The sequence below is a fragment of the Rhagoletis pomonella genome, unplaced genomic scaffold (assembly GCF_013731165.1).
Source record: "Rhagoletis pomonella isolate Grant_MI unplaced genomic scaffold, Rhpom_1.0 Rhpom_scaffold_00002, whole genome shotgun sequence".
NCBI classification, from domain to species: domain Eukaryota; kingdom Metazoa; phylum Arthropoda; class Insecta; order Diptera; family Tephritidae; genus Rhagoletis; species Rhagoletis pomonella.
The window spans coordinates 9,319,493-9,334,281 of record NW_023458556.1 but is presented as its reverse complement, the minus strand read 5'-3'; the positions used below and the strand labels follow the sequence as shown (position 1 = coordinate 9,334,281).

Sequence of the window (14,789 nt, the reverse complement as noted above, 5' to 3'; positions counted from 1 at the left end):
AAATAAAGCGTATGTTTAATCCGCGCAATTGATTCAAAGTATCAACATTTTTGAAATGGTAACGTTAGTTGCTTCTCTCCAGGGAACACGTTAAAATTTATAGAGTCAAGCGCCGTTTTCTGAACGAGCTTTTAAAATGTATTTTCACTTCAATCCCATTTTTTCAGAAAGAGTTGTGTATTTGAGGTCAGCTAAATTATAAAACCTACATAATTTAGAAAACGGCCCTCCCTTAGTACTCCACGTTCGTATTTACATATATACATTTTTTATAAGACTCCAAGTTGTCGATATATTTATTAAGAGCATACCAAAAATAATATTTTTTCATGCGTTAAAATTTACATTATCTCTACCTAAATTGTTCAACGGTGAATGAAGGCAATGCGACTTATTCGGAATTAGGTATCGTTTGATGGTGAAAACGCATACTTACATTCACTAAATAAGAGTAAGGGGAGGGAGGCATGTCTATGTAAAAAAAAAAATATAATAATATTTGACGTTAGAACTTTTGCTAAGTGTTTGGCCAAACTTCTCCTCCAATTTTTGGTGTGCGTCCTGATGTTATGTATAACACAAGTGGAGGGCCCTACAATTTTTTGCCGCCTCCGAACGGCAAATGCATTTTTATGATAAGCCCTTTAAAGGCAGAAATACTCTCGTATGTTTGCCATTACCTGTCGAGAAGCAACCGCAAAAAAAATATATATATAAGTAAAAAAATATTTTAGGAAATTAAAATTTTTTTCTTAAAAGTCCTCTTTTACATAGAATGCGTAGACATCTTAAACGGCCTTTAAGCTCCTGTGTAAATGTCCCACACGTGTAGAAGTATGCTGCGGTACCGTTCATCAAGGACTTGCTGTCAAGTTGCAATACTCTCACACCATAGCTCTGATCCAATACTTTTCGTGCAAAATCTTGTAAAACTGTCAAACAGCAAAATTACTCTCTGAAGTGAGAGTAAAAAGTTAGTAACAACAAAAAGTACGGGAACAAAAAAACCATTTTTCCTGTAAAAACATCAACCAGTGATCGCTTGACGCTTTCCATGATTTTACCAGATGAAAAAGTTCGGGTACAATCTTGAAACTACATTCTCTACACAACTCTCCAAAATCGCTCTCATTTACAGGATTTTGGAGGAATTTTAAGTACGGGATCATTTTTCCTGTAACTTCCTGCAAGTTTGTGTAAAAACTTTTAAGTTCATGGAGTACTGGATCAGAGCTTATTTTTACTAACACAAACGCACTTTTACAGCTTGAGCGCCAATACAAATTTACCAAAGAACTACACATTTAAACCGGTATATTTCGAGAAAGGAAATTCGAGTCGTAAAAAAAGAGAATGAATTTTTAAGCGGATGAGTTGTACTAAATGATGCCAAAAACCTTACTTTTGCTATACATTTTCGTGAAGAAATAAATATACCATGGTGAAATTATACCAGGTGTAGTAATTAGAAAACAGATTTCACACTGTCTTATTTGAAAACTTGCCTTTAAAAATTTAAATAAGATAGCCGAATGTCAGGAAAATAAAGCGAGAAAGCTATTTGATTACTTCACCTGTTTTTAATTTCTCCATGTAAATATACGAGCATTTTTTCATGGGAGCTGTAAACTCCCTATCTATTAAGCTGACATTTCAGGGTACTATTTTATATATATATAAGGAAAATTTGAAAGTTAGGGGGGCTCGAGCACCCCCCGCCCCTACCTGGCTACGCCCATGTGTATGGATATTATCATGACGAATGTGTAATATATTGAATCGACATCAGGTACCGAAAAGGAAGTATTGGGTACCGAAATTTGTTTTGAAGTATTGGGTACCAAGTATCGGGTACTGTCCACGATTTAGCTTTGCCTGATTTCATATATGTATACACATTTGATGTTGCCTTTTTTAAGATATTTGCCTTTTTTGCCTTTTCTAACATTCAATTGAAATGGGCAAGGAAAAATCCCTTATTCCTGATAATGTGAAAGTTTTAAACGTTCCATATTTAAATTGGGGCGCCACTTGTATCAACTCTCGTCAGTGCACGTTTAGTACATTGAAGGCTTTTCTTCGCGAAAATTGAATAAAAGTTCTGCCAGCGCAGTAAGTTTTCGCAGTTCTCCACCAATTGATCCCCGAAGAGTACTTTTGGGTTGTGTGCAGCGTTTTCGCTTTGCACGCGCGGCAACACTACTCTGGGGAATTCAGTGGTTACAAACTGGATATCTGAATATTGGAAAATAAATAGCAATTACTTTTTTTTTTAAATATAAGAATAGTGTTTGTTTACAAAACTACCTGTGCCACTCTGCCGTAGTACGTTGTTGCTCCCTTTCATACCACAGTAATTTTGTATGTAACCCCGAATCAGCAAAATTCATGCTCCCTTGCATTATCAACCCTGATCAGACTTTACCCCCGAGGAGTACTCAAAAAGGTTTATTAGTGTATATACTGGTTGCATTCCAGATGCTCACGATATTCACGATATTCACGATTTGCAGGTTTTTTTTTTTACAGGAAAGCGTTCCAGGTGCCAAAAAACCTGCAAGTCAAACCACTTTTGTGAGAGCAACTTGCTCTGTCTCTCAGTCAGAAGTTGCAGGTTTTAGTCCGAAGTTTTTCTTCCTGCAAGTTCATGGAAAGTGTCAAACGATAGGCAGGGTTGCATTTGTAAACAAAAACAGATAGCAAAGAACATTAAGCGCCACGGAGACCATCAAATAAATACTTCTAGCATTGCACATGTGTGAGATTGGCTCGTGTCTTGCCCGAAAACGTTCAAATAAACGCGTTAATTCAACAAACAATTTCTTTTTCTTGTCCGCGACGATCAGAAGACAAGTGCGCTTGTTTTTTGTCAAGCAAAACGCGAGACGGTTGATAAAGACATTTGATCGTCTCCATGGCGCTTAACATTAAAAAAAAAAAATGGAAGTAGTTACAGGAAAAGTAGTTTTTCGCGTTCCAGGTGACTTTTATTTTTTCTCTCTTGCTCCTCTCTTTCAAGAGAGTAATTTTGTTATTTGACAGTTTTACAGGTTTTTACACGAAGTTATCTGGAACGCAACTACTGTGATAAAAGTGATACAATTGCATCAACAATTGGCACTATCGATATTTTCAGACTATCGTCTGCTGGTAGTGCATGTCAAAAATTTTTACACTCACCCTGTTCTTCCGGTAGTGCGTTGTCAAAAATTTTTACAGTCATCCTGTACTTACGGTAGTGCATTGTCAAACGAACAGCTGATTGCTGATTTGACGTTTCCATTTATTAATTGTTTACGTTTCTTCTATCTCCCGTGCAACTATTATAATTTATCTGTTTTTTAGTTTAAATACATTTTCCATTTTATTTTATTGACAAATTTTTGAATCTATTCCTCTGGAATACTGCAGAAATGCTAAAGTGTCTTTTGTATTTGCTGTTAATTTTTGTCGATGGGGGCTTCATCTTGGAGGCTACGGCGAAGTCGGATTCAGCTGCAGGTCGTGAAGAAGGATTCCTAGGGGAAACCCAGTGTGCCAATTTAAAACGTCATGAGATTGAACCGCATCTATCTACGAAAACCCCTTATCGTGTTGTTGCTAACTTAGACGATAAGCCCATCGCCTATCCAGGTGAGGATGACATCCGCGATATTAACAGGAGTTCCATAACCTTCAGCGCTAAAAGCTATATGGCAGCCCATTGTTATAGAAACAAGTGTATTTATTAATTCTCTGATAATTTACTTTTTAATGTCACATAGGGTGCCGCGCAACTCGTATTTGGTCAATAATACGACATGGTACGCGTAATCCCAGCAAAGAGCACATTGAAGGAGCAAAGCTGAAACTAGTGCGATTGAAGGAACAAATTCTTTTGAATCCTCAAACTAAGTTATGCCCTGAAGAATTGGCTCGGCTTCGTCTTTGGCATTTCAATGTAAGCAGTCGGGAAGAAAAATACCTTACCGCTGAAGGTGAGGAAGAACTAATTGCTTTGGCAGAGCGCATGCAGAAACGTTTTCCAGATTTGTTGCCCGAACAATACCATCCTAGTTTATATTATTTCAAATATACAAAGACGCAACGCACACTAAAAAGCGCACAGAGTTTTACTACAGGTCTTTTCGGAAGGCATGCCATCGGAGCTGTTGAGTATCCAGAAGCCTTGCATCAAGATCCAGTGCTAAGGGTAAGTAATAAAATATTTAATATATAACTGCCGAAATACATACAGTAAATTCAAGCTAAGATACATTAATATACATATCTGTGGACATTTGACAAAACGGGGGGAAACTTTCCCTTACGAGCGATCGTTGTGTGCGTAGTAGCGGAAGGGGAGGAGGCGTCAGGAGGGTACCGCCAAGGGTATATAACATTTCTTGTGCATAAAAACTAAGACTAGGATCTAGAGGCTTCTATTGAAAAATTTCATTCTGCGTAGGCGGCCCTCGGCCGCTCTTAGGAATTATAATCCTTACAAAGTAGAATTCTCCTTTCTGTGTTGCCGAAAGAAAGGGCCGCAACACCTTTTGCACAGAACACCTTTCTGTCTTGTCAAAAAATTCCTTGTCGTTTAAAGAATAAAGGGAATGCCGCATTATACTAAAGATCATGAGATATATACATCATCGTAGAGTTTCCTAAGCAAAAACGCGGCAAGAAAAAGTGAACGTGATCCATCCCCTTTTGCTGAGTTTAATGGTAAATTTTTTTGGTGCAAATTAACAGCGGCGGCACTGGGCTAAACGTGGAATTTTCAACATTTTCAAAAGCTTATATTTCGAAAACTATTGAACCGATTTTCAAAATATGGACACAGTTGGAAAGGTGATTGGGGGAACTTTCATTCGATATATGGATATGTATTTATGTATATAATGCTTACATATTTTGAGAAAAAGTAAATTATTATTATGGCATTTTTTTTATATGCATACGCAGAAAGAGCCCAAAAATATATTTGAAATAAAAGCTTTTAAAAATTTTGAAAATTCCACGTTTACCGCCGCCTCTGTTAATTTGCACCAAAAAATTGCAATTTTTCTTTTCTTTTCTAGCTCAACGGCCCCCATTCTTTAGGTGTTCCAAAAACACTATCAGCTGATTGCCAAAAAATGCCTACAGCTAAGATAGCCTGTGTTTTGGCATTCGCTCTTTTACAATTTCTTTCATTTCTATTACAATTTATTCAAAATACACTAACACACTGAACCAAAAAAACAATACACTTACCAAAAACACACCTACAGCCTGTCAGAGATAACGGTAAGAAGGACAGTTACGGTACTTACGAACTGTACGATGGTTTTCATATGCATGATTCAATAACTAAAGGTTTGCTCAGTAGTGCCTATTATAGTTTTGACACACAGTGCCTTACTAAGGGGGTCGATTTTGTCAAGAATCATCTTAATATATAAATATTAAGGCGAATTAATATAAGGTGATAGCAGGAGTACAAAAACAAAAATTTACATGTATTTTGTTTTTGCTTAGGCGGTATAAACTGTCAAAATCTGTAAGAGTGTGTGTAGAAATTCAAACAAAATTTTTCAATTCGATATCAGAAGCCGTGCGGGGAAACACATACACAAAATCAGCTGAGCTAGTAACACTACCTTATATAAATTCGCCTTGGTAAATATTTTAGAAATAAATTATAGAAAATAATGATTAGAAGCATGTTTTATTATTCCAATATTTTCGTTCGTGTTCTTGAACAAAAACGTACAAAAATATATAAGAAAATATTACCCTATCTTATTGTACGCCCCCTCAGAAAACCGCGAGACGATTTCATATAAGGTGGTGTTACTAGAACAGGTGGTGTGAATTGCTCTGGTACCGAAATGTCAAAATTTTATATTCCGCTTGAGTGTGTGAGCGAAAGAGAGCATATGTATTTCTTATTTATTCCTTGAGAGTAGAATAGCTAAAAAGGGGCGTTTGTGCACAAAAACAAACCAAATACAGGCACCTTATATAAATTCGTCTTAGAAAAACCAAATAACCGCAAAAAATACAATATGATTCATCAATCAATCATTTTGGATAGCGTATATCAGTAAAATGAGTTGTGAGTTGTTGAGTCATCTCCAGTTTAGAAATTTGAAAAGATGAACTGGCAACTCTACCAACTGCAACCGAATTGCATGTTGACGTACAAAACAGAAAAGACGCGAACTGCCAGTGAAAGCAAAGCAACGAATGAAAGTGGTGTAAACGTCAAATTCGGTAAAGAAGTGAAAGAATGCTGCGTATTTTTCCGTCTAACGTGGTTTTCAATTAAGAATAAAAAAGTGCTCATAATTAAATTGAACAAACGCATTTAAGTTATCCAGTGGATTTAGGATGCGTAACAAATGATTTACAACAAGTAAAACAAATAAATTTTCAACCGAACGAATACAAATTTCTTGCGTGCTGAGCTGCTACTGCCTAAAGGGCGGGGGCAAGCAAAAAAGCGGCCTGTGAACGGCGTAATAAAGTCCTTACGATATAGGTCGACAAATCTGAAAAGTACAGACGCTGCTATAATTTTGGATATCGCAGGACTACTTCAAATATAATTGCTTATATACAGGTCAATTCTGAAAATTGTAACCTTGGAAATTGTTTTTCATAAGCAGAATCGGATTTAAAGTCGGCCACGGCCATTATAATCAACTATTTCGCTGGATATTCTTGCTTTTCGAGGTATATATAAAAAATTCTATAGTGCTCGTGCTAAATGGATAGTGGACGGAATTATGGGCGTCTTGCTACTTCATTTGTCATCGGAGGTGTCGGCAGTGGAGGCGGTTGTGCCGGCAGTGGCAGCCGCAAAACTTCAATGTCTGATAGTCAACAAATGTTACCAATGTTGCAGCAGCTGACAAATGGGTCCTTTGGTATCATAGTACCTGATAAGCATTGCCCACTTTGCTTTCAAGCAAAACGACATCAGGAAAAGATTGAGGGCATAAGGTGCAAGCCGGTTGCTTGGCGCATAAGAGAGCGAATGAAAACAGCTAGTGTTGTGTTAGTGCTTTGTCTGAACATAGGCGTTGATCCACCAGACGTCGTAAAGATACAGCCCTGTGCACGTTTAGAATGCTGGGTCGATCCCTCTTCGGTATCGGCGCCAAAAGCAATGGAATTGATTGGAAACAATTTACAAATGCAATATGAGCGTTGGCAGCCACGCGCACGCTATAAGAAATGCCATGATCCCACAGCTGAAGACGTAAAAAAGCTGTGTACATCACTGCGGCGCAATGCAAAAGGCGAGCGCATACTTTTCCACTACAATGGGCATGGTGTGCCTAAACCAACTGCTAATGGCGAAATTTGGGTATTCAACAAGACATTCACACAATATATACCTTTGAGCATTTTTGAGCTACAAAGCTGGATGGGTGCTCCATCAATTTATGTTTACGATTGCTCTAACGCTGGTATAATTATAAATTCGTTTCAACAATTTGCAGAACAGCATGAACGCGATTTAGAAAAATCGGGTCAACGCGGCGGTCCTGGACAGCCACCATCTATATTAACACCATTTGTTAGCTATAAAAATTGCATACATTTGGCCGCATGCTCTGTCAATGAGATATTGCCTATGAATGCCAATCTCCCAGCAGATTTATTCACATCCTGCCTAACCACGCCAATAAATATCGCCCTTAAGTGGTACACAATGCAAGAGAAGTTCGAGCTGGTTCCGCTCATACAGAGCGAGCAAGTCGACAAGATACCAGGGAAAGTAAATGACCGGCGGACAATGATGGGAGAATTGAATTGGATATTTACTGCCATCACTGACACTATTGCATGGAATACTTTGCCACGCGATCTATTTCAGCGTTTGTTTCGCCAGGATTTGCTGGTCGCCAGTTTATTTCGTAATTTTCTACTCGCCGAGCGTATATTACGTTCGCATGATTGTATCCCTGTATCGCATCCGGCATTACCGCCATGCTTCCGTCATCACATGTGGTCCGCTTGGGATTTAGTCGTGGATTACGCATTGCAGCAGTTGCCTGAAATATTGGAAAAAGGTGCACCGTATCGGCAGTTACCATTTTTTGAACAACAACTAACGGCGTTCCAAGTGTGGCTAGATCGAGAATCCGAATCGCGCTCTCCGCCAGAGCAGTTACCCATTGTACTACAGGTGCTGCTTTCACAGGTGCATCGATTGCGCGCCCTAGAGCTACTTGCACGTTTTCTTGATCTCGGCCCATGGGCGGTAAATTTAGCACTTGGTGTGGGCATCTTTCCCTACGTACTTAAACTGTTGCAGAGTTCGGCGAAGGAATTGCGACCGGTGCTCGTTTTTATATGGGCAAAAATTTTAGCAGTGGATCCGAATTGTCAGGTAGACTTGGTGAAAGAACATAAATACTTTCTGTCTGTTCTGCAAGACACAACCGTATCCAAGGAACACCGTACGCTGTCTGCGTTTGTGTTGGCTTGCATTGTGAACGACTTTTTGCTGGGCAAAACAAGCGCTTTGCAAGGTTCCTTAGTGTCGATATGCCTGGAGCAACTGAACGACGAGAGTTGGCTACTTCGTCAATGGCTAGCTATATGCCTAGGTAATGAGATTGGATAATTGTTTAATTTTTATTAAAACCTTGCTGGACTTTTGGTGCTGTGCGGAGGTGGTAACATTAATAACGTTCAACTTTGTATAATATATAATTGATTCTCTGCTTCTCCACATTTAAGGAAACCAAAAGTTCTTGCAAGAGTACATATGCGACATCTTGATACTACTTTTTCATAACATACTTCTTAACTACTCTTACTCAATTGTCTTAGGCATGCTTTGGCAAAATTTCGAGAAAGCTAGATGGTCCGGCGTTCGAGATTTGGCACACGAAAAACTATATCCCCTGCTCAAAGATCCAATACCAGAAGTTCGCGCAGCTGCTGTTTTCGCATTGGGCACATTTATTAGTTCAGTGACTGATCGAGAAGAGCACGCAAATAATATTGATCGGATAATTGCCATTACACTCTTGGATACTGTGGGGGAGGACATGTCTCCTTTGGTGCGCTTGGAGCTGGCTGCGGCCCTGCAATGGATGGTGTTGCTGTTTGAATCGCAGTTCGTAACGGTGTACATGCAGGAGCAAATGAGTAGTTCGAGCCCTAATTTGGCGCTGACAACATCAGTTAGCGGCAGTGAGCGTAGTGCCAGTGTAGCCCATAGTATGGCTGGTGCACCCAGTCCAGCGGTGGTGCACCATTCTACACACAGCTTAGAACGTCACGTTTCTATGCGGCGAGGTGCTAGCTCAAGTTCGATATCTAACATGGTCTCCACAGCCATACCATTTCAAGCGATATTTTTACGATTGTGGCAAGGTATTTATAATCTTGGCCATGATCCATTTCCGGAAGTGGCAGAAACAGCACAAAAAATTATAGCTTACGTACGTGATAAGTCGGTCGATTTAATCACCGCCAAAGAGGCCACCAGCGACAAGTGCAATTCGAGTGTTAGCTTACCCCCGAGCCCGTCAACACGCGGCAACTTTTTAAGTGGTGAATCACCACCAGTAGGTGCCGGTGTACAGGTGGGGCATCAAAACGCCAGCAATTGGGCGAATAAGCTTCGACATAACAAGCTTTTAGCTGCGAATGTGATGAACAGCGCTGATCATCAGGCGCTATTACAACGTAAATTACGTACTACTTCCATGGGGGATGAGACGGACAGTTGTGTTCCACTAAACGGAAGCCGCAGTGCTGGCTTAATGGGTTCCGGCATTGCAGTCGGCGCAACTACAAGTTTGCACATGAATACAGGTGGCAACGGTGGCGGTGGTGATGGTTCACATTCAGCGCGCAGCAGTACGAGCGAAAGCAACTATGAGCCGAAGTCGACAGCGCTGAAACCGATCCTGCAAACCGAGTTCATATCATGGGCTAATTCGTACTTTATGAGACCCGGTAAGAATCGCTACGCCTCCGCCGAGGGTACGGAGGGACAACAGGTATTTCCCGCAGATACGAATTCTCCTGAATTGCGCTCCCGACAATTTCGTTTTTGCCGCAATGAAATAATGCGGCGACAGTCCAAGGACCAACTCATGCGCGGCTGCCGAATTGACACGCAGACTTGCATGCTAAAGACCCAACACACGCCTGCCATTGTCAAATTGCTGCCATATGAAACACAGCTCGCCGTCGCTTACAAGGAGAAAGTACTAGTCTATGATTGGGTGCGCAATTCAGTGCGCTCATATGTGCCACAAGCCAGCAGCAATCACATCGGCGAGTCGAGCGGTTCATCGTCGTCGCCATCGGCGCACATGCAGCACCATCAGCAACAGTATCTACAGCAGCAACAACAAAGTTTAACCGCTCGCGTTAGTGCCATTGAATTTCTGAATGCACATGACATTGGCTTGATACTGGCAGGTCACGAGGATGGCGTTGTGCGTGTATGGCAACCAGGTACTGAGGATCAACCTGAGTCACAGCTAATAACTGCCTTCGAGGGTATCCCCGCTATGAATGCTGCTTATAATGGTTCGCACGGTGGCAGTGGTGGCGGTGGTGGTAGTGGTACTGGTTCCGGTTCCGGCTCTGGTTCGTCTTCGTTGAAACACCGACGTGACTTGATGCGTACCGGCATAGTCACCGCTTGGCAGCAATGTAGACAGCACCTGGTTGTGGGTGGTGGTATTTCGCGGTTCCTACGCATCTGGGATGTAGAGCGAGAGCTGAAACACGGTGACATACCGATAGGTAGCGAGGCGTGCGTGCGCGTATTGGCGCCATTCTCCTATAATCTGAATAGCAGCATTGTGGTAGCAGGTTGTTCTGATGGCAGCGTGCGGCTATTCGATAAGCGTCTAGCGCCACAAGAGGCGCGAATATGCGTCTTTCGCGAACACATTGGTGCCATACTATCCGTTTGCCTGAAGGAAAACCAACCCACACTGATCACAGGTTGTGCACAGGGACGCGTGCGTATCTTTGATTTACGACAAGCAGCTGCTGTCTCCAGCTGGGAAGCGGGCTCCGATGTGGCCGTAATCGCTAGTCATGCATCGGCGGATATTGTAGCGTGCGGCAGCGCGCAAGGCATTGCGCTACATCAGGAAAGCGGACGAGCGCTGAATACGTTGCGTGGCACCGAGGGCTTTATGGGCACAAAAATCGGCTACCCGACTTGCTTGTCGTTCCACGCGCACAAAGCCGCCTTGGCGGTCGGTTGCGTGGACAACACGGTCGTGGTGTATGAACCTGTTGCAGGTACATAAGAAGAGAAAATTTAAATTTTATGACAATATCATGATGGAAGAAAGCCAAGCAATACATTTACAAATCGTTGATGTTATCACAGTTTAGTATTTTATTATTTTTTGTGATTGAACTATGTATTTGCATGTTTAGGTTTTGTGGAGCTCGTCAAAATGTGCTTCAATATGAGTTTCTAGCCTCACGTAGCGAACACTAATTTATTTATTTATATTTTTTTACTTTTTAAATAATTTTTAATAAATTTTTCTTTACTTGCAGTTCTATAAACTTTGCAAACGCTGGAAGGTCGACGTTGATAAAAATCCAAAGACATTTGACAATTCTGAACGTTTTCTGCACGAACCCGAAATGATTGATGCCGTTAACTTTATTCGTCGTCGCACACAAGTCAAAAACATTACAGCCGAAGAGGCGAAACTTATTTATACTATTTGCGGTTTTGAGACAGCTTGGAATCATCGCCGAGATCTATCGGTGTGGTGTAATCTCTTTAATCGGGACACAATCAAAGCATTAGAATTTTTCGAAGATCTGGAGTATTATTGGAACGATGGTTATGGTTATGAACTGACGCATCGCATGGCCTGTGCTGCAATGGAAAATATGTTTGAATATATTGAGTAAGTAGCACTCATCTAGGCAGGAAAAGCGACTACTTAGAGTTCCAATTCGCCCTAGGCTCCCATTACTTTTTTAAATTGTATAGTATTTTGCACTTTGTATAATGAATTTGCTCCATTGCCTTGCAGCCCGAATTCGCACAAACCAAATGCCACATTTTACTTTACACATTCTGGCACATTGCTGAAGGTTTTGGCACACCTGGGTCTCTACAAAGATGCAGAACCTTTAACATATCGGGACTTTAAACGTGAACGCGCTTGGCGCACTAGTGTGATTGACGCGTTTGCTACCAATTTAGCTTTTGTGCTATATGAGTACGTACAACAAAAAAAAAAAAAACATTTTTATTATATTAAATTTTGTGAAAATATTTCAGATGTAATAGAGAAAATGGTTCAATGGTTTTAACATTGCATCAGGAACGCCCGATTCGGCTACCCGGCTGCCCACAGGATCAAGACCTCTGCAGCTTAAAAGCGTTAAAAGATCAGTATACCCAAATTATATCAAATTGCAATTTAAAAGAGATGTGTCACATTGACCGGGAGTCGGACGAAGTTTGAAAGAAAAATGAAATAATCAGATGATTCAGTGCAATCAAAACAGCGAGAACAAACGTAAACTTTCCTTAGACAAATATGAATGAACAAAATCAATATACAATATAATTAAATTAAGCTTTTATTGTACGATAAAGTGACACTCCTTTTGAGTCGTCATCTAACTGTAATTGTTAATTGTTGTGCTTGAAAACGTCAAATGTCTTGAATTAACAAAAGTGCGAAAACACCGCCCAGAATCTAAAAAAACCGCGACGCAGCGATATTTTGCTTATACAAACACACATAAAATTTGTAATGAAATCAAGATTGCATATACACACCAACTTATATATATATTTATATATACATACATAGTTATTAATAGAACATACATACTTATTAATTTAGACGAAATGAGAAAAAATAAGTATACCTTCTTTATACGCCCATATACATATGTATACATATACTAATTGCTTTGCATATGGAATTACATACGTTAGCTAACCCATATTCATCTAGTGCACAAGACGCCTAGCTAACGCGAATAATTTAAATATTTTGAAACTTGGAAATAACAAAAAACGCGTGGCAGCAGCTTTATCGTCGCTTCATTTAAAAGCACTTCACTGAATATCTAAGTTACTTGACAACTTGTAAATGAATGCACTTTCTCTAAGTTATATACATATGCATATGTATTTTTGCGATCACAGTAAAAGCGCATATAGTGCGTGTTTCAGTGGCGGATCCAGGGGGGTTTTGGGTGTTAAAACAACGCCCGTGGGTCCGCCATTGACTGACACGTAGTTTAACAAATTTCAAATTTTGGGCGAACAGCATTCATGTAGCCGATCCGAAGGCTAATGTTAAATTAAATATACATATATCCTTTTGGAATTTCTGCATTTGGCTATGGGCATATACATATATCAGTTTGCTTGGAAAAAATTTGCGAAAAGTCGCATACACAACTAAGCATATACATATGAATGTATAAGGACTACATTAACAAACTGAACCGCAAACAGCACACGCAGATTAACAAGAAAAATAACAGCAAACAATTTGTTAAATTAAAAAAAAATATATATATATGTGCAAATCAATTGTTTTATAGAACTTGCGCAAATTATACATATGTATTGCATACAACAATTTCTTTAGCAAACATTAGTGTTAGGTAATTAACAAACAATTAGTAAAGTAATTAAATTTTTATTTTAATATTTTCGCGAAATAAAAAAAACAAAAACAAAATTCGTTATAATAAATTGCTTGTGCTGTATTCAAACGAAAGGTTCGTAGCTGTTTTAAAACAATTATTGTTTGTTATTGTTTTTGTGTATGTAACTAAATCATCCTTAAGTTTAGTGATTAACTGGGTTTATATATCTATTACAGTAAAAAGTGTTCAAATGATAAAACTAATAATTTGATTTCATTAAACAGGCCTCCAAGAGTTTATAATTACACAAATATATTAAACACACATATGTACATATTATTAGTTGATACTTCTGATAATTAATTGCAATGTATAAACTACTTAACTAACTTCTGCGAAAAATAAACTAAGTAAAGTAATATTGAAAAAAAAACAAAAAAATTAAAAACACCTTTTTAATCCGAAAACCGTAGAGCATTTTTTCAAGCATCCAGGCATAGTTAGCCATTTTACTTATGGCCTGGACAAAGCATAAAATGTATGTATCTGGCCATGGGAAGTCTTACTCCTCAGCAAACTTTTCAAACTCTTTGATGGATCGCAAGCTATGAGCGACGATAGGAGTGATGAGAAAAGCAAAGATAAAAACGATGAATAATATACACATTTTTGAATGTATCAGGCACGTATCGTCGCCTGGGTAAAAGATTGTCGTATGTTGATTTCGGCAGGTTGTGGGAAATCGCGATTGAAGTTTGGAATGCAATTTCTCAAAAACGCGAAAATAGATATTCTCCAAAGTCGCTGAAAATGTTACTAGTTCAAAAAATTCTTAAATTATCTAATTTTTAATGTTTAATATTAATTAGCTTTGAGTTTATGAAAGATTTTCTTTAGTAAAATTTTGTCGTAAGCGTCATTTGTCCACAATTTGGCAGCCACTTAAAAAACAAAAAAAAAATAATAATTTTCCCCAGCGGCCAAAACTCCCCTAATCCATTACAAAGTGGGGTGTGCGGTACGTATACGTAATGTCAATTCAAAATTACTTTTCTGAAATTACAGCCCAAGAAGGGTTTAATTAATTTAATTTTAATTTAGTTAGTCCACGTAAATTTTTTGAAGTTTTTGATTATTTTTTAATCACATAAAAGTTTTTTACCAACTTTTTCATAGTTTATTTT

At 39.1% G+C, this 14,789-nt stretch overlaps 1 protein-coding gene across 3 annotated transcripts; it reads left to right on the top strand.

Annotated features, from left to right (window-relative positions):
- The first annotated feature begins 3,358 nt into the window (after positions 1-3,358).
- LOC118733023 (regulatory-associated protein of mTOR-like) lies at positions 3,359-13,514 on the top strand. 3 transcript variants are annotated; one of them, XM_036462183.1, is made up of 5 exons: positions 3,359-3,633; positions 3,765-4,192; positions 11,530-11,891; positions 12,021-12,209; positions 12,272-13,514. In XM_036462183.1, exons 1-5 carry the CDS (start codon positions 3,414-3,416, stop codon positions 12,456-12,458), a joined length of 1,386 nt encoding a protein of 461 aa, XP_036318076.1. In that variant the 5' UTR covers positions 3,359-3,413; the 3' UTR covers positions 12,459-13,514. The 3 variants fall into 3 exon arrangements, with proteins under 3 accessions (XP_036318076.1, XP_036318075.1, XP_036318074.1); XM_036462181.1 differs by lacking the exons at positions 3,359-3,633; positions 3,765-4,192; positions 12,021-12,209; positions 12,272-13,514 and adding exons at positions 6,062-8,588; positions 8,815-11,262 and having other exon boundaries at positions 11,530-11,624; XM_036462182.1 differs by lacking the exons at positions 3,359-3,633; positions 3,765-4,192; positions 12,021-12,209; positions 12,272-13,514 and adding an exon at positions 6,055-8,588 and having other exon boundaries at positions 11,530-11,624.
- Positions 13,515-14,789: the final 1,275 nt, after the last annotated feature.